Source organism: Lissotriton helveticus, chromosome 1_1 (genome assembly GCF_964261635.1).
Source record: "Lissotriton helveticus chromosome 1_1, aLisHel1.1, whole genome shotgun sequence".
NCBI classification, from domain to species: domain Eukaryota; kingdom Metazoa; phylum Chordata; class Amphibia; order Caudata; family Salamandridae; genus Lissotriton; species Lissotriton helveticus.
In genome coordinates, this window is record NC_136057.1 from 1,415,018,635 (window position 1) to 1,415,044,863 (window position 26,229).

The 26,229-nt window shown below is 47.9% G+C and overlaps 1 protein-coding gene across 3 annotated transcripts in view; it reads right to left on the bottom strand.

Annotated features, from left to right (window-relative positions):
• Positions 1–26,229, bottom strand: part of DNM2 (dynamin 2) — a 779,238-nt gene that overhangs the window by 199,608 nt on the left and 553,401 nt on the right. For all 3 annotated transcript variants that reach the window (XM_078685110.1, XM_078685099.1, XM_078685090.1), the window contains exons 15-17: positions 16,201–16,310; positions 1,283–1,394; positions 396–560 (exon numbers count right to left, since the gene is read on the bottom strand). In XM_078685110.1, the coding sequence (XP_078541236.1) occupies positions 396–560; positions 1,283–1,394; positions 16,201–16,310 (387 nt within the window). The remainder of the gene's footprint in view (positions 1–395; positions 561–1,282; positions 1,395–16,200; positions 16,311–26,229) is intronic.

The following is a 26,229-nucleotide window of genomic DNA, read 5'->3' on the forward strand; positions in this document are numbered from 1 at the left end:
TTACAATATACGTTTAATTGCTGCTAATAAAATCATTCTTTTATAATAACTTGCCTGGATTTCCATAATGTAGCTTTGAATGTTCAACGAAAATTACACACTTCATACCCTGATCCACCCACTTGCACACCTGCAGGTTCAAGATCAGTCATAGTACTGAGACAAACAGCCGTATGTATAAATGACCCCCAAGTCGACCTGAACATTGGGCAACTGGGCTACAGAGAGCGCATTAATGCTCTAGTCTTCTCTGTGGCACTACTCCTACTCAATGATAATCACACAAACGGCGTACACAAACATCTGCATGTCAATGCCGACACACAAGCAAGAAATCGTACTGCTGCTTTAGGGTGTTACAGTGACACACCCAATTTATTTGGAGGGTAACTCACATTGTTGATCATGAGGTGCATGATGGTCTTTGGCATGAGGTCGCGTATAGACTTATTGATGATTGACACGTAGGAGTCCACCAGATTTCGGATGGTCTCCACCTGCCGCTCGAGCTGGGGATCCATGGAAAATGTATTCTCTGGCACCTCATCTTCATTCTCCGCCTGTCAAAAAATCCGAATAAACAGGGTAAGGCACGAAGAATGACAAAGAAAACTTTGCACTCTTCAATAACCTGTGAGATTATCGAACAGCATAGAAAGAATACCCAAGTGAAGACAAAACCTTGAATATGCTGCAGCTGCACTGTAATACCCTGTGTGACTATCCAAAACTGTACGAAGAATACTAGTGCGTGGGAGAGGGCAACAAAATATTGTAAACGATTCATACAATGTTTACCTGTGAGACTGTACAAGCTTGGACTAAAAGACAGGGATGCAAGACACCAAGAAGATAGTGTATTCCTACTATACATATTTTCACCTGTCCCACTACTCCCCAAACTAGCATGCAGAGCTAAACCAGTGAAAACAGCCCTCCCACAAATGCCCACCCACAACGGTCTAACAGTCCTACCACTGTGAAGGCAGATCTGCCATCCCTCCATAGTGGTCTTGCAATATTGGCACCCAATGGATAGTAACTCCAGCACCTTGTCTCTCTGAGATGCAGCCAGTAGTATAAGGAACAGTTGTACATTCGCTCTAGCAGTGCCACCTTTTCCCACAGCTGGGTCCACCATAGAATATCTTCCCACAGAGGCGTCTCTAGGAGATCTCCCATGCTAAGGCGATACCGCCAGACCTCAGCTGCCAGAGAGTCTAGCTAGAATATCTCTAAACCACATTGATGTTTTGAAAAGACAATGAAAGGCGCTGTATACTTGATCTTTCTCTGGGTAGACCCCAGCTCGCAGGAAGGAGGCTTTCCAGCTGTCCACGTCTTCTTGGGTGTCACATGCCAACTCTATCTGGCGAAGATCCTTGTACACATTCCTGGTTAAGGAAAACCAAAGTTTCAAACAACAGCAAATGTTTCTGAGCTTCATATTTAACAATCCCTGCATATACACAAATTCTTGACATGCACCAGGCAGAACAAAGCCAAAAAAAGAATGTGGTTATGCAAGCAAATGCATAACAGATCACAACAAAGGCTGCTCTTTCACACCATAGAAAGGATGACATGGCAGATCGTAGGAGAGCTACTCAATGGAATAATACGGGTAAATAACAGCTGGGGTCCATTTCATGTCACGCTCTTGAATGGGAAGTCTAGCGTGATGCTGACAAATTTTACACCGAGTGCTATCTTCCTGCACGAAGGAGTTCACTGCACTAACAATGACACCCACCCTTTTTCTTTTCATAGACAACTAACTCCTTTGATGTTTGTCTAAAATGTCATAGCATAAGTATCTATAATAATGTATACTGGCTTGGGCATGGAGGGCCCATGGTTCTGGTGAGGTGGTTCTAGATTCACAAGCCATCCCCGCGCCACACCACTAGAAGGATATACTCTTATCCACCAAAACATGAGATGTACGAATTAAGGTATTCTATTCGCACTCTGACACCAACAGTACTCACTTGGCACCTGAGCTAAGCACTTGACCAAACACAGCAAACTTGGAAACCTGGACATAGGTGATTTCACAAGTAGTGCATGTAATTAAAAAGTCAAACTTAACATTATTGAGAGAGGTGAGAGGAGAAACTGGAGGTTTGCAAACATAAGTTGCCACCACCAATGGCAGACACTGCTTCCAGTTCTTGACCAGAACAGCCTCTTCACTATCAGAGTCTAGAAATCTTTGACCCAGAACAACAAGTTACTTACCTTCAGTAACACGTATATCTTGCTGCAGAACCCTCACTATATCCCTCAGGTGCCACAGTGGATCGAAGTTGCTTTGTACAAGTGCTTCAGCACGTGGCTAGGCGGTGTTGTGAGGCTCGGAGCTGATGCCATACCACTCCCAGAAGGGAAGCAGTGGAGCTGCATATAAGAGCGTCTCTCCTGCACAAATCAGACAAGTTTCTTACCTTCGGTAATGCCTTATCTGGTCGAGACATGATCTAGCCACAGATTCCTTACCTTTGAAATTCCCAGGCGTCAAACTGGTCCGGAAGATTTTTCTTCGAGCTACACCCCAGGGCACGAGTAGGTGGCGTCGGTCGACTATGTGTGACATCTACGGCGTCGTCTACGTCACCTATATAGGTACCACCTCGGCGGGCTGACGTCAGTTACTTTTCACAGCTTTTAACGCCAGAAGTGCAGAGCCATGAAGTGCACTGACATTGGTGTATTTCTAAACAACTAGGGCCCTGAAAGGGATCAGCCCGGACTCTAAAAAACTGTCCACAATGCAGGGAGGGTGGGTCAATAAGGAATCAGTGGCTAGATCATGTCCCTACCAGATGAGGCGTTACTAAAAGTAAGTAACTTGTCCATCTGATAGGCATATCTAGCCGCACCATCCCCGGAGGCGGGACTGCGGACAAGATTAAACCAGGAAGTCCTGCAGGATAGAGCGGCCAAAAAGGCCGACCCTGTTGACTTAACTATCCAAGCAGCAGTGTTTGGTAAACATGTGCAGGGATGCCCGTGTTGCTGCCTGACAAATGGCGAGGACTGGGACTCCATGTTGCAAAGAAGTGTTAACAGACTTAGCTCTGGGGGAATAAGCCCTTAAGCCTTCAGGAGGCTGCTTTTTGACCAGAACGTAACAAATTTTAATGCAGAGGACGACCCATCGTGAGATAGTCCTCTTCTGCACCACACGGCCTTTCTTCGTACAAACATAACCCACGAAGATTTGGTCCTCCACCTGGAGCTCTTAAGTGCGGTCAAGTTACTCCTCTTCTTTAGAGGGGAGCGTAGAAAGTTGACAAGGTGACAGATTGCCCCACATGGAATGGTGTTACCACTTACGGGAGGAAAGAGGCCCTAATGCGAAGCACCAATTTGTCAGGGAATATTGTCAGGTAAGGGGGTTTGGATGGCAAAGCCTGCAGTTCGCTCAACCTCTTGGTAGATGGGATTGTCACTAAAAAGGATGTCTTGATGGTTAGCAGTCGGAGGGGGCATCTAATCTTCTGGGTCCGGGGCAGGCAAGACCTAAGCCAGGATGAGCATCTTGGAACTTTTCCTTTTTGAGGAAGTAGTTAAAGCCTTGCAGATCTAGGATAGGGGAGAGACCCTTGTCCTTTTTCGGGACCAGAATTCAGCAGGAATAACCACCACAGCCTACTTCTGGCACATTAACCCTCTCTACATCATGTTTTAAGAAAAGTTTATTGGAAAGATTCATTGTATATTCAAGGATGTTCTCCTTACTGTATAAAGTCCGAAATGGGTTGTATCAAACGTGTTCTTGAGAAATCGGTTGGTTTCTGAACGATCTACCTCAGCCACTTTTTGTAGATGTGATTTGTGCCCTTATTTATTACATGGATTTTTCTAAATAAATTGTGCTCTGGAATTATACACCCGGTTTGCTTTGTGTTACTGTTGAATTATTCATTTTCAATGAAAATCTGGGATTTTTTATGCCAATTAATTTGCCTGAAGTCACTCTTTAGGGCTTCACTGATCCAGTTAGTTGAATTAAGTAAATCCCTTGTTGGCAGGTTTACTTTATCTTGATCTAGATTTACCCAAGCCTGCAAGAGATTATTGGGTTGCCCAATTCTTTTGTCAGGAACCCTCTCTATGGCTCCTGTGACCAAGAGGGTCATGACTTCCTCCTGAAGCAAAGTCAGGTGATACTCAGTCAGCTGGTCGAAAATTGAAGGTATGGGGGAGGGGCAGTCTTGAAGGCCTCTTCGGACTATCTGGAGAACCCACATGTCCAAAGTGATGTTCTGCCAGCCAGTGAGAGGGGGGGGGGGGAAGGGTGATGGCTGTTCCTGTCGCCAAATGGCTGCCCATGATCGGGAAGGGCAAGTCTGGGAAGGTTTGGAGGTTGCAGAGGGGATAGGGGTCTGACCCGACCTCTGACCGTCCGTTCGATGGGGTCGGAACGAGCCGTGCCCATGGCTGCATACAGGTTGCTTAGCTTACACAGCCTTGTGGCTGGGGTATGGCTGGTGCAGCTGAGAGCACCTTTCCCAGCCACAAAAGGCAGACGTGGGGAACGTGTGCCCACTGAAAGGCTAAAGGACTTTGCTGTAGCACGCGAGTCCTTAAAGTGCTCCAGCGCCGTGTCTGCCCTGTCTCCGAATAGATTAGTGCCATCAAAGGGCATGTCCAAGAGAGAGGCCTGGAGATTCCCTGAAAATCCAGAAGTCCTCAACCAGGTGTGGCGTCGAACAGCCACCGTTGATAAAATCACTCTGCCCAGCGACTCAGTTGTGTCGAGGCCACAACAAAAGGTAAACTTTGCTGCCTTTCTGAAACTGCTTAGGAAAGGATGGCCCGGGCTGCCTCTGGGTACCTTTGGCAGCAATTGCATAACCGTTTTCTACAGGGAGTGTGATTAACGGCCCAATAAGCATTTGGTGTTCACCGACCACTATACAAGGCTGACTGAAGAAAACATTTTCTAACCCCAAATGTCCAGCCTCCTTAGATTCCCTGTCCAGGGGTGCGGAAGGGAACCCTCTATGGTAGGTAGAGGTTTGGACCACCAAGCTCTCGGGGTAGGGTGGTCGGTGAGGGAATTTGGGTCGCCCAGAGCAGGGCAATGGCGGCGGGTGATTGTCTTATTTACAGGAGCACCTGTGCTGGGCTTGGACCAGGTTCCCAGTAGGACATCAGATGAGGTCTCTTTGAAGGGAAGCAAGGGTTCCGAGGAGGAGACACCTGGCTGCAGGGCCTCTGTCAAGTTATTTGCCTTGACCGCCAAGGAAGGGAGCTGGAGGTCCAGGACCTCAGCTACTTTTTGAACCACCATGGCATATGATGCTCCCTCCTCCGTAGCCAATGTAGGGGGAGAAAGCAGGACAGAATCTGGAGAGGTATCCAGTCCGCTGGGCTCACCCAATTACTCATACCAGTCCATTTCTTGGTAAGGCTGGTCTGGTAAAGAGTCCAGCAACCCCTCCCAATCTTCATCTATTCCTAGCCCTTCGAAATAAGACTGAGGAAACAACCTAGGACATATGGGTTCTGTAGGCGCCGGTCTGGCAGTGGATCATAAGGAATTAGAATGGGGCTGACACAGCCGGGGGGGATGGGCCAGTGGAATTGGGAGTCTGTGTTGGTCCGGATCCATTGTAGGTTCCATGGCTAACCTGATGAAACTAAGGCCACCCAAATATTCTGTAAGCTGGGCAAGGGTTGCTGCGGCTGCCAGGAAAAGCAGGGAAGTGTGGAGCCGACCCAGGCGCAAGTTCAGAAGAACAAGGCCTAGAACGCAGAGACTCCTCCGTTGCGTCAGCCGACGGATGCGGAGAAGTCTTATGTTTTTTGTGCTTCTTACCTGACCAAATCGACAACTTCGAGTGGGAGGACGAAGGCTTAGGACTCCTGAAGCGGTGCCCGGACCTTCCTCTTGACCGGGACTGTGAACGAGGCCTCAGAGGAACTCAACGTGGTGCCGTCGAGCAGCTTTGCCTGAAAGGGGCAGTATTTCATCACACCAATTTGCAAACTTGTCCCAGGGAACGCCATGGACTGATTTTGTGGACAGGAGATAGGCTGTAAGGATGACATCTACCATCTCAGGGGCAGATTGAAAGCAGTTCACTGCTGCCCCATAATCTTCATGAATGAGGTTTAAGTTGCGCAGATATGGGTGGAGAACTCTGCACTGCTGCAGGGATAGGAGGTCCTCCCAGAGTGGTATCCTGATTGAAGGACTGATGCCCACACTCAGGAACACCAGGAACTACACTATCCTGTGCCAATCCAGTGCATCAGGATCACCTCGGCCCAGTTCTTGAGAACCGTGGGCAGGTGAGGTAGCAGCACAAGGGCATAAAAGACTTCCTTGGTCCATTCCAGACAGAATACACCTCCGCACGAGTGTTCTTTTGAGAACTCCAACACCCACAAAAAAATTGTTAACACTGCACGTTCTTGACTTCGGCAAAAATATCTAGCCAGGGTTACCACCACGGGTGGAACACGTCCTGTTATACTTCTGGATACAGACAGCTGCTCTATTAGTCTGTTTGGGCATTCAGGTAATCTGCTAGGCAGCTGGCGACTACAAAGATACCCTGGCACTCAAGTCACAGCCAGTGGCACAAAGCTTCCTGGCACAGGACTATAGTCTACCTGTTTGTGTCAGAACAACAAGGTGATGTGCTGTCCGTCAGAATATGTACCGGCTCCCCCGTGATGGATGACAAGAAGACCATCAGGGCCAGAAAAATGGCCAAATGCTCCAGAAGGTTGACCTGGAGACGACCCTACACCTGTGACCAGATACCCTTCATTGCCACCTCTCACCCCCACAAACCAGGAGTGATGTCCCACAAACCAGCATTGATGTGTCCATCACTACCGTTAGCTCTGCGTAGGGAAGGGTTTAAGAGGCCTGCTACACAAATGAGTGTGAATAGTCACCCACCACTGTATATCTTGAGCAGGTACCACCAAGACCTGGATGGTGCCAGAAAGGCAGCCTGGATGCTGGGCCCACTTGGATTTCAGGTTCCACTGTAAGGCTTGTTTGTGCCACTTGGCGTGGTTGAGGATGTACAAAGCTAAAAGGCCAAGAAGCCTAAGAGCAACCCTCACCTGGATCCAGAACTGTGCTTAAAACAGAGATCATAGCTTGAATGTCCAGGATTCGTTGCAGGGAAAAGGCCTAACCTCCACCATGACTTGGATGAACCTAAATTAATGTAAGCCTCAGTAAGAGAATCAGGCAGGACTTCAGCTCATTCATGGTAAAATCCAACAATGTTAAAAGTTACGCTGTGATGAAGAGGTGGTCCACACTTGACTGCTGCGAGTCCACCTTCAGCAGCCAGTCATTGAGGTACAGGAATATAGGAACTTCCAACCACCGAAAAGGGCAGCAACTGCTGCCATCAATTTGATATACACCTGAGGGGTGCAGGTGACTCCGAAGGAAAGCACAGAAAAATGAAAATAGTCCTGGCTCATCTTAAGTCGCAGTAACGCCTATGTGACTGTAGGACGGGTGTAGGAAGGTAGATCCCTGACTATGGTTGCCCCCAACTTTTTGCCTGGTGTTTTGCTGGTTTTCTGACTTAGTTGACCTGGGGCCCTGCTATTCAGGACCCCAGGCCCACTGCTCTCTCTGTAAAATGGATTCCATGTACCTTAGGTACATATCTAACTGGATACTGAGTCACCTTACCAGTCCCTGTACAGTGTACCTTAGGTACCCAGGGCATAGGTGTACCCATGGCCTACCAGGGGCTGCAGCATGTATTATGCCACCCCTGACTGGCCATCCAAATCTGACACAACTGGCTGCACGACAGCTGGGGCAAGGTGGTGTAATCACCCTTTGCTTTAGATATAGTATACCTATATCTAACCCTAAAATGGACACATGTATTCCTATCAGTCACTCCTATGGCAGGCCTTATCAATCCTGAAGGCAGAGTGCTTGGAATAATGTGAGATGGTGCTCTGGCATGAGCTGAGCCCGTTTGCAGCTTGCGGAACCAAGTCCTAATAGCTGTTCCATGATAACGCATACCATATACTCTTAAGTGCATTATAATCCTCGCGGTTATATGCCAACTCTGGTATCGCTTTATCAAAACATGTCGAGTAAGGTGTCATACGAATTGGAATACTAACCCCTCGCCAATTCTGGCGACGGGGTTAGCATTCCACCCTTCTAGAGGGACACGACATGTATGTAGCTGTAACCCCGGTTAAAGTTAACTCAAGCCTCAGCTCCACAAAATGGATGCTGCCACCGAGACACAAGTCTGCCCTCCTGCTGCTGGGAGTCCTTCCAGCAACGGAGGCCTGGACAAAGGGTTTCCTGTCAGGGGCGGTGCCAGCACCATCCCAGACAGGATTTTGTGTATCCCAGGTAGGCAGGGCTTTAGAGGAAGGTGACTGCAAGTGGCACCCCGGTGCTCACTGTGCATAGGCCGGCTTGAACCAGTTCCAGGGGCACTCCAGCCCCTGATCTGGGGAAAAGCCCGGCAAAGGAGAGGGGTGTAACCACCCCCCTCCTAGTCCCACCCATAGGGCAGGACTTAGTCGCGTGCCAGCCCCCTTTCCCAGGATAAAGGTAGGAGCAGGCCCCCTTCCAGATTAGATCCTCTTTGAATCCTGAACCGACTTTCCACGAAAGGAACTCAAGACTCTTCTCAAGATTTCTCCCTTGTGACTAAGGAGTAGTCACCCTGCAGCAGCAGGCACCATCCAAGTATCGCGGTCTGCTGTAAGTCTCTCCTCCGGATCAAGACTGCCCAGCTCGACGAGAACCGGCTTCCCTGGCACCTCTGACCTCTACCTGCATCTTCAGCCCAGCTGAGACCCGTGGGTGCGACGAGACCTCGAGGGACCGGCCATCTTCAAGACTGCACGACGCTTGCCCAGCACGACTCCCGAGTGACCCTCGACCGAGTGCTTTGGGGTAAGAGAAGCCCCGACCCTGAGCAGCTCCAGCACCGAAGTTCAGCCCCCTTGCATCCACGAGATCTGCGTGGGGCCCTTCTGCTCTTTGCTGCTCACCGCGTTGTCCAGGTCACTGGCCCGTTGGCTAGTGACCCCCTGACGACGAACTTCGACGACAAACACCACTGGTCTGGTTGCTCCAGACTGGCCCTTGCTCCCCTCCAACAGAGGAGCACCTCGGACCCTCCTGGTCCACTCCAGACGCCATTTTAAGTCCACCGCGTGGGCTTGCATTTGCCAAGACTTGTTGCCCCAATCCTGGGTCCAGCGACGTCGACAGCAGATATCTTCGTGGGACAGCTCGCACCTCCATCCTGGTCGCCGACAACGCCTCCTGGTCCGAGAGACTGCAGAGCCCAGCAGCGCCCACTCACCTGGTCGAGGTGACTTCGTCCGGTGCCACTCTGGTGCCCACCTAAATCACTGGCTAGTGATTCAGAACTTGGTCCCCTCTGCTTACAGGTCTTCCTCTTCCCCGATCCAGGCTTGGATCCCCATGAACTTCTTCACTGGTCGCCTGCCAGCAACTTCTTCCTTCAGGCTCCTGGTTCATCAACGAAGAAATCCGACGACATTTGAACCCTATGCAGCCGCAGCCCCTGGGCTAGGTAAACCGAGTACTCCGGTGCTCCAGCGTAGACCAACTCTCTAAGTGTCTAGATCCACTTTCGTTTTTGACCTACCTAGTCGGGTTCGCCCGAGAACACTAACTTTGCTTTTACTAGCCTCCATAGACTTTTTCCCGCCTTACGCGTGAGAGTTCCCACTCTGCACACGACGTCCCTAGGCCTCCTGCTTGTAATCTAAAGGTTCAGTAGTCCAGTCCTAGCGATCCTAAAGCCTATGAGAATAGTTACTTACCTGCTAGTATTTCGCATTCCACTTGTATAGTATATGGTTTTTCGTGCCCCTCGGGCATTTGTGTAAATTGTGCGACTAAGTATTTCTTTAAGAGTTTTGTTGTGTGCTTAGCTCCCTGTCTCATAAAGAGCCAGGGTAGTCTTGTTATAAATAAATATACTTTATTTTTCATAACAACTTGTGTGGTGTCCTTTCACTTGGTGTTCAAGGGGTATATGTGATGGTAAAACAGCTGGCTTAACACGCCCTCTAGAGTTTAGCCTAAAGACTGCACGTGTCCATGCTACTAGGATAGCTGGTCTATCAGGTTGACTTACAACCAAACATCAATAAGGGTTGTTTGGACTGATACAAAGTGTTCACTAGAATAGTGAACATTATATATCAGGCCAACTTCTCACAACGGGTACATGACAAATTAGTGTTCTGCAAGCCCAGGGGCCTCAATGAGTCTCCAGGGTCCAGGCCAGATAAGATCTGAGCCAGCATAGGCATTTGAAATGTGTCATTCAGCAGAAAGGAATTCAAAAAGTGATGTCCAAGGACAGGCCTGAGGTTCCAATTCTTTTTCAAGATGAGAAACTATTTTGAATGACATCCCTCAAAGACACCATCCAGTCTTCTGGCGACACAGCAGATGACATCTGAGCGAATGTTAGCATTTTCAATATGTCCTTCTGCAAGAAGGCGTTCAGGGGTGTGAAATCCAAGATAGACGTGAGGCTCCCGTCCAATTTCGGAACATGGAAATAGTGAGAGTTACAATGCCCCATAGTTTGGTTCCCTCTCTATGGCACTCTTGGCAAGCAACAGGCATATTTCCTGTAGCAGGATTGGCAGATGTTCTGCTGAAATGTGTTCTGATACAGGATAGATACTGGATCGGGAGGAGAGACAATGGAGTGCATAGCCTGCTTGTACAATTGTTATGATTCATCTGTTGGACATGATGATCACCTATCCATGAGAAGTACCAGATCCTGCCTTCCACTATATAGTCATATGCCATTAAGGGCACATTAAAAGTGTTTGATGGCTTCTGTAGCAGGCAAAGAAAAGAAAGAAACCTGATGCTGGCCTGCACTTTTCTGGTTCCGCGACCGTAGCCCCAAAAGGACTCTGTTGCCTGCTACATTACAGGCTAAAAAAGCGGTCTCTGGCTATAAACCAGCCCTTGGAAAAGCCTCTAAATTTCCTGAACTTCTGCTGAAAAGGAGCAGCAGTGTCAACAACCTTCAGGAGCCATAGGGGGTACGCCCTGCAATCCCTTTCCGACTCTCTGCATCTTAGGCCCATGTCAGAGTGGCTTTCAAAGAAGCACCTGTTCATCTTGCTTGAGGATGTGCAGGCGCATGTCAAGAGGTTCTTTGTCTCTAGAGCTGCTAGAGCATCAGAGCATTTCCTCGATTGTGACCAACCTGCCCGGATTTTTAACGTAAGGTCAGACGGACTTAGCAGGTGAATCACATATGACAGTTACATTCTTAGGTTGCACAGTGCATCTTCCAGCAATGGAGGGTACCCTGGGTAGATCTTTTCGCCACAGTAGAGAACGCAGTGTCAAAACATTTGTGAGCTGAAGTTTCCAAGACGGTTTCTCTCTCTAATGCATTCCAGCTAGATTAGGGCAAAGAACTGCTATATCATCATCATAATCTTTATTTCGGTTGTAAAAACATAAGAGATACACACATATTCTTCCTTAGCAGTGGAGCCTATGATACTGTTAACACAAGTAAAAATAGATATTTAGTACACCAGGTTCAAATGGTCAAGTATCATGTAATGAGAATTTTAAACACCGAGGAAATCGCCAAGATGCAGCATTTCTATGTGTGTACTCAATTAAAAATCAAGTAGAAAGGATAAAACAGGAATAAAGTGCAAATGCAATAATGACTAACAATATCCCCAATTTGAAAAGATTTTGATAAAAACTTTAAGAAAGTTAAAAATAGGATCCTAGGGATTGAAGCACCCTCGATTCGTAAGATTTTTACTACAACTAGTCCCTGGTACAAGGAGAAGTGGACAGGAGCCTTTGCCTAATGGCCCAGAACCGGCCAAGAAATTTTGCAATGGCACATACAAAGGATGGTCTTGTATCTGATCTTAAAATCCATGGTGCGTCAAGATGGCTATGGGTCCCCAACTGTCTGCATAGTGGAACCAACCAATTCCTTCTTGGTCTGTTGTAGGCTGGGCATGCAAAGAAAACATGGCCCACAGTTTCGGGCATCCCTTGGACTGGCTGAAGTTGTTCAGCCAAAGATTGGTAAAGGCATTGATGGGTAAGAAGCCAAACCAAAACTGGGTATACAATTTCCTGTCCCCAGGCACTTTGAGATCATCAAGATATTTCTCAAGGTATTTTGAGGATTTTATGTCTAAAAAAACATCAGTTAAGCAACCATGGCGAATCCTCGAATAGGTGGTCTGTTCTACCCATAGCCAATATTGACGCTTTAGCTGGTCCTTTGAGTACCATGGTGGAGAGCTAGCAGGCTCTTTAGGGCGGCCAATTGCTGCCCGAACAGGGTTAACATATTTAATCCACCCAATTCTTTTGTTCCTGTCTAGGGCGGACACTTCGTTAAAAGCAGCAACATAAGGTGCCAGGTCGGGGGTGGTGACCAACCTATACCAAAAAAGCAAGGGGCGCAGACTTGCTTGGTCATGTATAGACCTAACTCCCAGGTCCAGTTTCAAAGGAAGGAGGGGGGTCCTATGGGGCAGGGCTACAAGACTTCTAAAAAACATGTTTTCAACTGATGTTAATTTCCCTTGTGTCTACCAGACCCCACAGTTCTGCCCCATAGAGTACACTACTCACAACCTTGGAGCTATATAGTTTAAGAGCTGGTGCTACGGGCTTCGTATAGGATAAGCAAATCTCGCGCCGCAATGCCCCTGGTAGCTGAGAGAATTTTAGGGACGCCGTGTTCAACTGATTATTCCAGGTCATGGTATCGGAGACCACTATGCCCAAATATTTAAAGGAGCTAACCCTCTCCAAAGGGACATTATCTAGGACCAGGTTCCGTTTGAAGGATTTACGAGGGTTCATTATCATCAACTTGGTTTTGAGGGTATTAATAACCAAGCCCCTCGCATCACAGAAAGCCTTAAATTTGTCCAGAAGCTTCTGAAGACCCATAGAAGTTTTAGATACCAAAAGGGTATCATCAGCGAAAAGCAAAGTAGCCATCTTCTGATTCGCCAATGAACGGGCATCAGCTGGGGTTGAACATAAAAGTTCGACAATCTGGTTGACATAAAGGGAAAACAGGGTGGGGGCCAAGACGCACCCTTGGCGTACCCCGCGCCGGATCTTAATTGGGTCGGTAAGTTGCCCCTGGTTGCTCCATCTCACACGTACAAAGTTATCTTCATGCAACCTGATCAAAGGTTCTAGAATTTTGAGGGGCATTCCCATGTTCGTGAGGGTTTGCCAGAGTTGGCCTCTGGGGACAAGGTCGAAGGCGGTTTTGAGGTCTATAAAGGCAAGATATAAGCTGCCTTTGCCCAACACAACCACCGTCCAATATAGCAAGAGAAGGCAAAAAGCCTGGTCAATAATGCTGGTCTTCAGTCGAAAGCCTGCCTGTAACGGAGAGAGGATGTTCTTCTCATCCATCCAGGTTTGGATTTTAGTTAAAAGCGAGCGACAGAAGACCTTTTGAAGCTAACTGGGCGGTAGTTGGAGGGCTTAGACCTGTCCCCTTTTTTGAAGATTGGAATCACTTCCGCCCCCTTCCACGAGTTCGGAATCTTTCCTCCTCCGGCAATGTCATTGGCCAAGTTCATAAAGTAAGTTGCCCAGTTCGCCCTGCCAGCGAGAAAGAGATCGCCTGGGATGCCGTGTGGGCCTGGGGCGCCGTCTGGGCCTGGGGCTTTAGCAGGTATAATGGCATCTAATGAGCTCCTAATCTCCTTCCTGGTAAATACAATTATGCTTCGTTGGACGTCCAAGCTGGGGGGCATCCGAAAACTATTGGTAGTATTACCTAAAGAATATAGCTCATTAAAAGATTGTACCATTCTAATGATGTAATGTTGTTGGCCAGGGGAGGGTTTCGTTCAAAATTTGTCTTGGCCACTAACAGCCAGAGTTGTCGAGGGTCAGGATGACTAATAGCCTCCTCTCGTTCTTCCCATCTCCCTTCATCCCATAGCTTTTTGGATATGCCCTGTACCTGTTTATAGGCCCTTCTGCATTCACGGATGCTTACTTGGTCCCCATTTTTAATACCTGTGGTCAATCTTGCTCTAGCAAGCCTACAGGCTATATTGTACCACGGATTGGCTCCAAGTCGGCTACCCTGGAAGGATCTGGTCTTTGAAAAGGGGATGTAAAAGAAGGTAGCCAATTGCTCGAAGAATGCTCCGTGAAGGGCACTACAGGTGTTCAAGGAGTGAGAGTCGCAACTTGCTGGTTCTAATATCGCTAAATACTCGGCTAGAACTTCATTGATCTTTTGCATTTTAAGTTTGTCCGCCAGGACCATGAGCTATTTAAGCCGATGCTTATCATGTGTGGCACTCAACTCCCTTGTGCATAGTGGAACTGCTATATGTTAACGCCTATCCTGCCCAGAGTTCTGAAAACAACAAATGACCTACCTTCGGTAATGCTCTTTTTAGCAGAGGCACCATCTGTGAGGCAATGCCTCTTTTTATATGGTCACCCCCAACGTATTAGACTGATACTGCTAGTTTTCCGACTTCGAGAGTGCACTTTGGCCTGCTAACCAGACCTGTGCCAGTGCGCTAAACTTAAAATTTGTATATTTTGATTGGCGTCTACTCAATTGGCATAAGCTAATTTACCTGCAAGCACCAAAAGCACACCTTAAGCAGGTCCATGATCTACATTTGCATCCTGCAGTCGCAGCAGGGCTTGAATCCTGGTGTTTTCGATGACGATATTGTTCCGTAGCACACTGTAGAAAAGTTTGGAGTCGTCTAAAAACTGACAGTCTGGAGCAGAGTTCTGGTCCACGTTGGAAGGCGTGGAAAGAAAGGAACAAACTTCAGCATGCAGGGATTGCACTTCCGCTGCTTCTTTTGCATGGAGATATAATCTGTGCCGAGCCACACAATGCCACAAAGTGGCACGTGCAAGCACTGCTGCAAACAAATTTCCGATCCAGTCTGGCACTTGGGGGTTAGGCTAAGTTGAGGAATCTGGGCTTAGAAGTATTCATCTGAAGAACGTGATTACCTCCATTAAGAGGGCGGGCATGGCTGTGCAAAGAAAGGGAGAGGCCCCCTACTTATAGAAAATTATTTGGGTAGCCTGTGCTTTGCTCGTCTACTGTTCATGAATTGCAGCATGACCATGGGGGTTCATCAAAGGTCATCTATCCTGACTTACTGCAACAAGTGCATGAACACCACTCCCTCTCAATCCTTTCCAGGTGAGGGTCTACCTATGAAAAACTATTTGGGCTGCTGATAGCCAAGTGCACTTCTGCGAGTCCCACCTCTACTGTTCACGAGTAGTGGCATACAGTGGACTACAATCTTGGTCAGGGGTGTTTATACAGTGACCAACATAATTAGACACAATCAAAGAAATTCATTTACAACGCATGTGCTCTCTCTCTCAGACCTTTCTCCTATTACATGAGGAAGGACAGTGACCGAAGGCAAGGTAGGAGCACCAACCTGGTCACTCATGTATGACACCAAAACGCTTCTCTCAGGCTGCCTTGAAATTTCAACACTGTTACTACCAAGTACTTATATGCAATGTATGTGCTACTTGTCCGCTAATGAGCCTCAGTGCCCGATCAGCAGTGCAATTGCAATGCAATAAACTGCATTTCTAAATAAAAATCAATAAATCAATATCACAAAAAATAGACCAACATTTTTCTCAATAGGTTGATCAAATGCTAGGTAGCAGAAGAGGGATACTTAAGTACAGTTGTGTGGTTCAGATATAGCACTAAACTGTGCCTTTGCTATTGCAGCAGTACGCAGATGACTAAACTAGTAAAAGATGGCGGCGTGAATTACCCCAAAGACAAGTTAACAATATCTCACTGAACTAATCAATAAAACTAATTTAAGGTAAAACGATTTTATCTAGAAAGCAGTACATCTGCTATTGGCTCAAAGGTGTTAACAAGTACTGAAAGCTCCCATGTTTAATATAGCCTGGCATACGTGGAGTGGATGCCTTCATTTCCATAAACAAGTTTTCTGCACTATTAGGGTCGCTAAGGCACAACTAAATACAACAAGGACACAAAGATCTCACATCTCATGCAAGGACAGCAGGGGAGACCCCTCTGATGCAAGCAAACTTCAAAGGGAAAGCGCTCGTGAGTACACAGGGTCATATAGTATTAGCCTACCGACCTCTGTTCCGTGTTAAAGATGGCGAAGATGTGCTTTGTGGACATGAAACCCTTCTCCACATCTCGGATCTTGAGGTTATCAAGTGGCAGCATATACTTCTTTTCTTTTTCCTAGAGTAGGATCGAGAGTTGAGTTATGGAAGAGCATGGATACATGGATTTAGAAACCAGGAGCATCACGAGAAGGATTAAGGCAATGGCATGAAACATTGACTCTATACTTTAGGTATAATCCATTGATTTTTGGGCACCTGACAGTTTTTCTTTATCCCCAATGTATAAAGTTCTACTAAGCATATGAATCTACGGGTAATTCAATGCTAGAAATCTTGGTTCTGTGTTCCCCGAAAGATTTAACAGGACTGACCCTTAATGTATACGATGGAACCCTTCTATAAACCCTCTGACGTAGATGTTGTACAAATACTTTCATTATCACCGTTGTTGGATCACTCACACAAGACCTGGACACTTCATACTCTTCGATGCAATAATCAGATGCACACAATGACTGCATTAAAGCCTTGATGGAATCCTTGAGCATGCGTGGACACACGAGGTGACCACACAGTACCAGTTGATGGAACTGTTGTACAGGCAGTGACTGAATTTCATTTTGAACTAGGGTTTCTCAATCTATTCATTGACATTGCATTTTACTTCAATAATGCAGCTTAAATACTAAGCTGACTACGGTTTATTCTTCATTGATCTAGCCCCACCTATGACCCCCATATAGCAAGCTGCAGACCCAACTGGAATCCCTGCATCTGCAACCCAGACTTCATTCATAGTGGATTAAAAAAAATAACGTCGGTTTGAGTGAGAAAACATGCCTCGAGTGAGGAGCACAGTTCCTGTTCTAGGTCCGTAGCACAGTGCATATTCAGCCATTTATATGGCCTTCCAACACTAACCAAGACGCAACTACACTACACACAAATGAACCGATCCACGCACACGCACATGGATTAATGTGCCTAATGCAGAGGTATCTATGTATGTGCAAGTCACTAGTTTGAATCCCAGTAAGGTAGCTTTGCTTTTTAATGACCATGCTGCAGTGTAAACTGCAGGTCACAGGCTCCATTTATCGTAAAAGAGCTTAGTGGTTTGGCTGCCTGCCGCAGAGCTACGTATATTCATAGCACAGACTAAGTTAAAGTGGAGACACTGTGCCAGCTGGTAAAGAGGCAGTCAGGAGTGGCCAAACGTTCCTCAAATCACAGAAAAAAATAAAGTCTTGAAAATGTTTTTAAATAAATAAGGTCACCCGGTTATGATTAGCTACACATAAAGCCCCCTGTCCTCTCTGGCATAATACAACGAAGTGCTAGTTGGAGATACCACAGCTGGTGAAGACAGCTGTAGTAAGGACTGAGTTATGATGCTTGTAACATAATTAGGCCTAAACATAATCCACACTGGGGCCCAAGGCAAAAAAAAATTGGGCAAAAGGGGGGAAAAGGGAGGGCAGACAATAAGGGACAAAACGTGTACTGCCTTTTTCGTTCCTTCACATTTCTGGTTATAGGAAGCTGTTATTAGCTGCAACAGTAAACCAACCCCACCAACCCTGACAACTAACATGTAAACCCCAAGAACTTACACCTAAGTTTCACAAACTTGAATTTCCCCAACACCACCCCATCTAAGCCAACCAATCCCTAACTCCAACCAGTCCCTTAATTAGCTGTCAAATGCTAACCCAAAACTTTAAAAGTAACCTCTAAATCCTACCCCCAGAGCAGTCGGCCTGACACTCCATTCAAACCCCGCCCTTATTCAGACCTAGATAGCTTACTCTAACTTGTATGACTGCATCAAACAGACCAAAACCATACATACCTTCAACCACAACACTCTGCGTAATCTCCCACTATCCCTATCATTAACCTGATCCTATTGCCCATGTCATCAAAACACATTCTCCAACCCCAACGTGCTATCCAGCAAACTCAACTTCAAACACTGCTTCTAGCTGCCAACCACAAACTTTAAATTACATCTAGAATCAGAAAACAAACTACTCATTCCAAATACCAAATATAGACCCTGCCTGAAATCCACAACTCAAACCCTACCACTCTAACTCAATGCGCAACATCAATGTTGAGTCAAATTCATAACACCAGTCCTCTTCTTCAAGGCAACTAGGACACCAATACAACCACATTCCCAATCTCAACCTGCAACCTTGAGCCAAGATCACAACTTTACCCCCGCCAATCAACCACATGCAATGTATCAATGAGAGCTCATTACTGGTACCACACTGCCAAACCCATCTCTACAACCTTATTTTCACACCCCCCAACCTTGACTCATTACCTAACCGACAATATCCACTTCAACTCAAAACCCTACCCCAGTAGTGCCCGCTGGCAGAGATGTGTAACCCAATTAGGTGTCAGTATCTAAAAGCAAATTGTAAAGGTACATTGTAAGAAGCTGGCTCTGTATATACTATACCAAAAAAGGGTCCAGTGGATCCCGAAAGGTAGGCAGAGGTAAAAGAAGATAATACCTTACTCTCTATTTGTGGTAGTGTGGGCGAGCAGTAAGGCTTTATCAGAGGGTAGTGTTGATCATTTATTGTACACACTCAGGAAAGAAATGATTTCACACACTCAAAGACTGAACTCTGACCAATTGTTTCGCATAAAAATATTTCTTTGTTGCATTTTATATTTAGAACCAGGCCAAACTTGGTGCAGGTATGTAAAAATAGTAATTTTCTGATAATACAGTTCAATGCAGATACACATGTAGGTCACATGTTCAGAAAGTTGAAATGACTTTTCAGTTACTATGCAATTACTGAGATTTAGATTACTTTTTAAGTTACTTTTCAGATTACGTTTTCTACTCAGTGTGATATGCCTAGATATCACACTGCGGCACTTCCTGGATAAAAGGTAGGTAAAACAGTTATCAAAACAGTTTTTTGGGTTTCCATACAAAAGGCCCTCAACACTTTTAGAACTTTTTCAGAGGAAAACAGTCAATGCAACCCTATAGAGAAAAATTGGGTTATCGTTTTGCAGGTAAACTGTGTTGAGGGTTGAGTTTCTGGGGTTAGAACAAGGGTTGCTCTAGGGTCAAGGATGCACTCAAAAAACACCCTTAGCGGCACTAGGGCGGCCGGATGCAGAGTGCTGAGGCCCAATGTTAACCAATGGGGGATAGGGGCTTTCGGTTGGTGGCTGCTCATGACCAGGCCACAAGGCTGAGGGAGCAAAGCTCCAGGGGTTCAAGTGAGCACCCACAGCGGAAGATGGGAGGCCGGGTGCAGGGTGCTGTTCTGGCAACAGGGGCCCTGTTGTTTCCAATGGGGATTCTCTGGTTTCAACAAACACTGCAGGCTTGGGCACGAAGATCTTCTGGTGGCGACCACCGGTTGTAGAAGTACGTTGGGATGTTGAGGGATGCTGGGACACCGTCGGTTGGCCCACCCAAGGCTGTGGGGCTTCGAGTGCAGGGGTGTCTTTTGGCGTTGGGTTTCACTTACTAGCTCCGGTCGGGGTTGCAGGGATCCTCCAGAAAGGGGCTGCAGGCGTTGGCTGGAGACTTGAGGTAGGTCACCTAACACCAGATCCCAGGTCAGGATCGCCTGGAGGAGCTCCTTGTGGTTTTGGGCCACTTGAACTCTGACCGTGGGCGACGGGTACCGAGCGGTGCAGTCTCGCAGATTTGGCCAGAGTCTGTGGGTAAGCAAATCAGGAGCTTACAGGAGACAAAGACTTTTTAGGGAAGGCAGGGTAGTTCCTCCGGGTTCTGGGGGGCTGCTGGCTACAGGACACACTGGGATTCGCTGGAGCAGGTTGAGGTCAGGACAGGCTGGTAGGGCTGGGGCCAAGTCAGTTTGTGTCCTTCTCTTCTTCCTTCAGCACGGTTCTTCGGTCCTTCTTGTTTCTTCTTGCCTGATGAGGCAAGGTTTGGGGATGCCCCTAAATACAAAATGTAGGTAAGTTTCAGGTAGGTACAGGTTGGGACCAATGTGTCCCTTCCTTGAGGTGGGTACACCCCCTATAATGCCACCCTTCAGTGGGAGGTGGGCAGAAGCTTCACTCTGGTTGGATGGGTACCCCGATCTTCAAGATGGCGGGGACAGAGTTGGGCTTCGTCTGTCCTCTCCCACCTGAGTGTTGGCAAAGGTGGGCACACCTCTCCATCTATCTTGCTTTTACCGATGATTCTCCCGCCCAAAGTGGGGGTCAGAACCGGTGGGGGCCAGTTGCTGAGAGCAGCAAATGGCTGGGTCAGCTTACAAAGGCAACAAGCCTTTGAAGCTTCCCCTTCGTGGACCCTGCCTATCCTCGGGGGAGGAGGCTTGGCACCTCGACCCAGGATGTGCTTTGTTTCAGGACCTAGACAGCAGCAGGCTCTGGGGTCCAGAAACATGTCTGGTGGTGGCAGATGGCAAGTCACCACTCAGCCAGGACACTAGAGTCAGGTCGTTTTTCAGGGGGCATCTCCAAGATGCCCTCTGAGTGTATTTTTCATGAAGTGGGCGTAATGTGTTGAGAAGTTTGATATCAAACTTCCCAGTTTAGGGAGGAGCCAAGATGGCGATCGGGATGGCTGCATAACCGCTTGGCTCCGTGAGCCCTCCCGCCCCGCACATATATCCTGTCGATGATCCTGAGTAGCATTTGCCAATTTAAGTAGGTGAAGGGACGCATTCACTTACCGTCTGCTTTTGAGGCTCCACCGTGCAGTAGACCCGTAGAACTGTCCCCGTCTCTTTAGCGGCCTTCGAGGTGCTGGGGCCGGGATCTCGAGTGCGGAGAGTGTCCGGCCGCGATTGCAACACCAGCGGCCCCTGGTTGCGATGGGAAGCCAGTTGGAGAGAACCTGAGACCTGCGAGCCGGAAGAAGTGATACCAACCCACTCCCAATAGTGGGTTGCCCTGCGGGAGGTGCGCCGTGGCTGGGACGGAGAGAGTCCATGATGCCCAGTTCCCCTTCGGTGTGATACCCGGTTATGCTAACAGCCCTCCCTGGGAGCCGGTGGGTGACTCCCGGGCAGCGGGGAGCTTGTTTAGCCTTTCGGTGACTCTTTCTGCTGCCTGCCCTGACTATTGAGATCCCGCTGTGGATCCTGCTGATTCCGGGGGTCGGCCCCGCTCCTGAGGTGCGGTGGAGGGGAAAGAGAACGTGAAGGCTGCAATGGCGGATGCTACTGTCCCGTACACCCCTCACCTGGGCAGAGATACCGGTGCACAAGAAAATCCCGGGGTCTGGCTATGTGAGAAACCGCCCACGCTCCACCATGTATTGGCTGCACTAACAACCCTGCAGACGGCCCTGATCCTGGAGACCCGAGATTTGGGGCAAAGGATGGCCGCCATTGTTGTCCCGCCATCTTGTACCGGCACGGATCGCTCTCAAGGAGGCGCCGATGTGTCTGCCTCTGCTTCATTGACGTATTCCCCGGATGAGTCTTCATTCTTAGAGACGTGGATAGATCTGGTTTGTGAGCTTACTGTGGATGCCCCTGTGGCGCATGCGATTGTCTCACCGGGGCCTTTCTCTGATCGGCAAGTGGAGGCACAGCTTCGGTACACGGCTTGGACGGCCCCGCGGGGGTCTCGGCGCTTCCCGCATCGTGTGTTTCCCTTTCCGTGTCTGGTGGGACTGTGTTCGGGCTCGAGACTTTTGACGGTGTTGACATTGTTCCACTCAGACTTCCGCCATGCCTCATCGGTGAACTTTTGGTGGCCGGGGTCCTATGGAGCGGCGACACTGCCTGACCCTCCCGATGTATTCGGACCATTTGTGCTACTTTGTATCCCGTTTGAGGGATGGTTCGATGTTGGTATTATTGACAAACGAGGCCAGGGGTGAATTCGCTTGGAACATGGGGGAACTCATGGCTGGTTGATGGTGGTTTGAGGGGCGCTTAGCGGGGATGTCATTGATTGCGTTATACGTGATTGCTGCTACCTGTGCTTCTTGTACTATTACTGATTGTACGAATTTTGCACGCGGGGGTGGGAGGGGCCGGATGACCAGATCGTGGGTCCTTCTCCTGTATTTTTCTCTCTTCTTTTTCTCTTTTCTTCTCTGTATTTCGGGTCTCTTATTTAGGGCGACAGGCACGCTGCTGGGGGGGTAGGCCGTAGCCTTTTGCAGGGGTGCAGGGTTGAGGGATGGGTTTGGTATTTTGTTCTATCTTTGTTTCTATGGCCCTTTGCCTTTTTCCTTTTTCGATGTCGTCGTCTTCCAGGTCTCCCATGTTGTGTTTTGCCTTGAGGGGTGGGGCTAGTTCGCCATGATTGCTTAGTGTTATTGCATCTATCCTGACTCGTATACCCCCTCCCCGTTCTTTTCTTTCATGTACATTACTCGCGTAAAATCTTTTGCTTTAGATAGCTGTATCAGGGGTGTGTGTGATTATGCGACATTGATCTCTATTTTATTTTTCGTTATTATAAAATGAACCGGCTTTGCTCATTATTCTCGCATGGTGCTTTCCTTATATGATATATCCTGTATGCTACTCAGCCTTTGAACTCCGGACCGCTGTATGTTTTTATATTACTTTGCTTTTAATCGATTTGAATAGCGGCCGCCGGACTGGTTGTAGGCCCATGTTTGTATCTCCGTACTATAACAATAAAGGTTCTTTAAAAAAAAAAAAAAAAAAAAACTTCCCAGTTTACAGTGAAGCCATTATATTGCTGTGGATTTCCCAATGACAAACTCCCAGACAATATACTCTTTATGGCTTTACTGCACTTACAAGATCTAATAATAGACTTAGACACTGTAGGGGTGGAGGGCTCATGCACCTGTACCCTCACCACTGGTATAGTGCACCCAGCTAGAGGGGTGGCTTACCTATGCAATTACAGTGGATTGTAGGCCTGGCACACAGAGATGTGTGCTATGTCGACTCTTCACTTTGCTCTGCACCAAAAGACACAGCCTGCAATGGCACAGGTACAGGACCTCTAAGAGTGGCACAATGTGTGCTGTAGCCCTTAGAGGCATTCCCTGGTAAGTGTGCCCTTAGTACCTATGATACCCTTTACAAGGGATTTGCATGTGGCCAGAGAGCTGCCAATTGGGTTTACAACAGTACAGTTTTAGGGAAGGAATATGGACCCTGGGTACCTGGTTGGCAGGAACTCAGGGCACACTCAATCAAAGAGTATTAACATTAGGCAAAAAGTGTGGGGCAACCATGCAAAAAGGTGCACTTTCCTACATACATGCATTGCAATTATCCCCAATGTAACCTCCCCTCACAGCCCTGACTAACTGTACCCCAACCTCACCTTCCAACCCCAGACATCCCCTTTCCCCGAGGCCTGTAAAAGGGTGATGCCGGCATATCTTCAAGCTTTCACAGATCATAAGCCATGCTGTGCTGCTAGCATTCCCATACCTATGACTACTTCCTTACCCCCCAGTGCTCCATAAAACTCACCTCCCACTCTTTACAGTGCCCCACTTTGCCCAGATCGGGAGGCCAGCCTTGCAGATACATTTTTGCCAGTTTGTCCTGCATTTGGGTGGTTTGTCCCGTTCGTTCCCTGCAGTGAGTTGGTGCAAATGTTCCTCATTTTGCTGCTTCCAGGACAAGACAAAAGAATTTGAGTTATCCAGCGGGACACAAAGAGCTGACTGGCAGGTTGTCGCTTTCTCTTCTTTTGCCCCTACATGAGCTTTTAAGAGGTGCATGTTTGCAGCAAGCATTTGTGTGACTGGGAGGAAGAAACTGCAGCTCAGAAGGGATCCTGCACAACCCAGTTACTAGAGATGCTAATAAAGAAAGTGGTTATCCAAAGTTACCAAAACAAACAAAAGAGGGAGGATAGAGGTTCCTAATGAATAGAATCTACCTCCTATCAGACTTGGTATAAACAATGGGATTCTATCCTGTGTATCTTATTTTTTCAATTTTTAAAAAAAGAATTGTGATGAGTGAAAGGGGCTTGTCTCTGGAGATGTTAGAGAGAAGCACTGTGTTTTTTTAAATACCCCTCACACACTAGGAGTCCCATAGTGTCATGCTTCATCATAGGGGTCTTCCTGTCACTCTATGGGCGGGGCGTGCTACGACCTACAGAAAAGCTTTTGCCTGCATCATGCTCGGAGCAGCGCGGAGGTATGATGCAGGCAAAAGCTTTTCTGTTTCCACAATGAAAAACATTGATTCCAAATAGGAAGCCTCTTTTCCCCGCTGCTTGCTCATGTGGCCTACCATCCAGAGACAACGTATACCAATTTGGTAATTTTTTGGGGCTATTTAACCCTTTTGGATAATACTGGCCAGCCTATTTTTGCGGTCAGTTTCCGTGTGATAATAGGTATACAAAAAATCCACTAGGTTAGTGTAGAGTGTAGTAGGGATCGTATCTAGGTCCTGATGAGAAACGCGGTGGGGACTGCGGTCGAAACATGTCGACCAAGTAAGGAGTAAAATTTACCCCCCCCCCACGTATTTTCCCCTTTTAAGGTTTCCAGCTAGGGAACTGAATAAAGTGTATTTTTTCCAATAAGCAGGAAATGTTTAATTCTCCTTTTTTTATCCTGCACAATCCTCACTTTCCCTATCACTCTCACAAAATTCACCAAAACACAGTCTTTTCACAAATAAGTGCTCCCGCGTAGTCGTAGGTCGTAGCACGCCCCGCCCTGTAGAGGGACGGGAAGACCCCTATGATGAAGCATGACACTATGGGACTCAGTGTGTGAGGGGTATTTTAAAAACACATAGTGCTTCTCTCCAACATCTCCAGAGACAAGCCCCTTTCACCCGTTATCTAAAGTTAGCCTTGAATGACTGAATGAAAACCATGCTGGGCCTACCTTGGAAATATGCCCTTGAGGTGTATTTTTTCCAGTCAGCCTGAATCAAACTGCTCACACAAAGTCAGCTCATGACACAGAGTATGATTTGCCTAAGATCAAACATTTAGGTAAAGTAGGAGACCTGAAACTGCAACACAGCACTTCTTACTGCAAAGGATATAACTTTACCACTGTATTATATTTTGATGACTAGACCATAAAACTGGGTGCTGTTTAGTGCCCCCACCTGAGGTATTACCCAGTCACGTTTTTAAGTCTGGAATTACCTACACCTTTTGATTATACAAAAAGTATATGTAAAATATATGTACTTATAGAGGCTTTCAACCAGCCGTCTTCATCCTCTGTCTGTTCTCGTATCATTTACAAACCCCCCCTTAAGCATACTGCATGGACTCTGTTTTCTATCTGACTTGTGGAATCCGGTCACGCTGTCCTTCTCTCCGCTCACACCGCAGCGCCTCGCGGCACCCGCTGCGCGGGTCCCGCTTCGTGTGCTGGGCATTGCGGATCTGTACAACGTGGATCTTTGCAGTGGTCTATCCTGCAACTAATTGAGACGGCTGAGGGTGAAGAAGTGCGTGGGCAGGGCTGCGAGCTGCGGGACTACCTCTCCCAGGAGGCCTCGCCAGACCCAATCACCATCAGCTGGGCCGCTCTCCCTGCCTGCCTGACACGCCCCCCTCCATCGGACCTTAAATCCCTGGCGTTCTCTCTACTCATTGGGACTCTGTTTTCTATCTGACTTGTGGAATCCGGTCACGCTGTCCTTCTCTCCGCTCACACCGCAGCGCCTCGCGGCACCCGCTGCGGCGGTCCCGCTTCGTGTGCTGGGCATTGCGGATCTGTACAACGTGGATCTTTGCAGCGGTCTATCCTGCAACTAATTGAGACTGCGGAGGGTGAAGAAGTGCGTGGGCAGGGCTGCGAGCTGCGGGACTACCTCTCCCAGGAGGCCTCGCCAGACCCAATCACCATCAGCTGGGCCGCTCTCCCTGCCTGCCTGACACGCCCCCTCCATTGGTCATATCTATGAATTCATTGTGCTCTTCACGCTGCGCGTGAGCGCGCGGGTGAGCGCCGGGAGAAGCCCGGGACAAGGGCGGGACAGTCTGCGACAGTCCGCGACTGGCCGGTACTGGACTGGGCCAGGGACTCTGCCTAACTTTTTTTCTGTGAGTTTCCTACTTTATTAAGTATATTT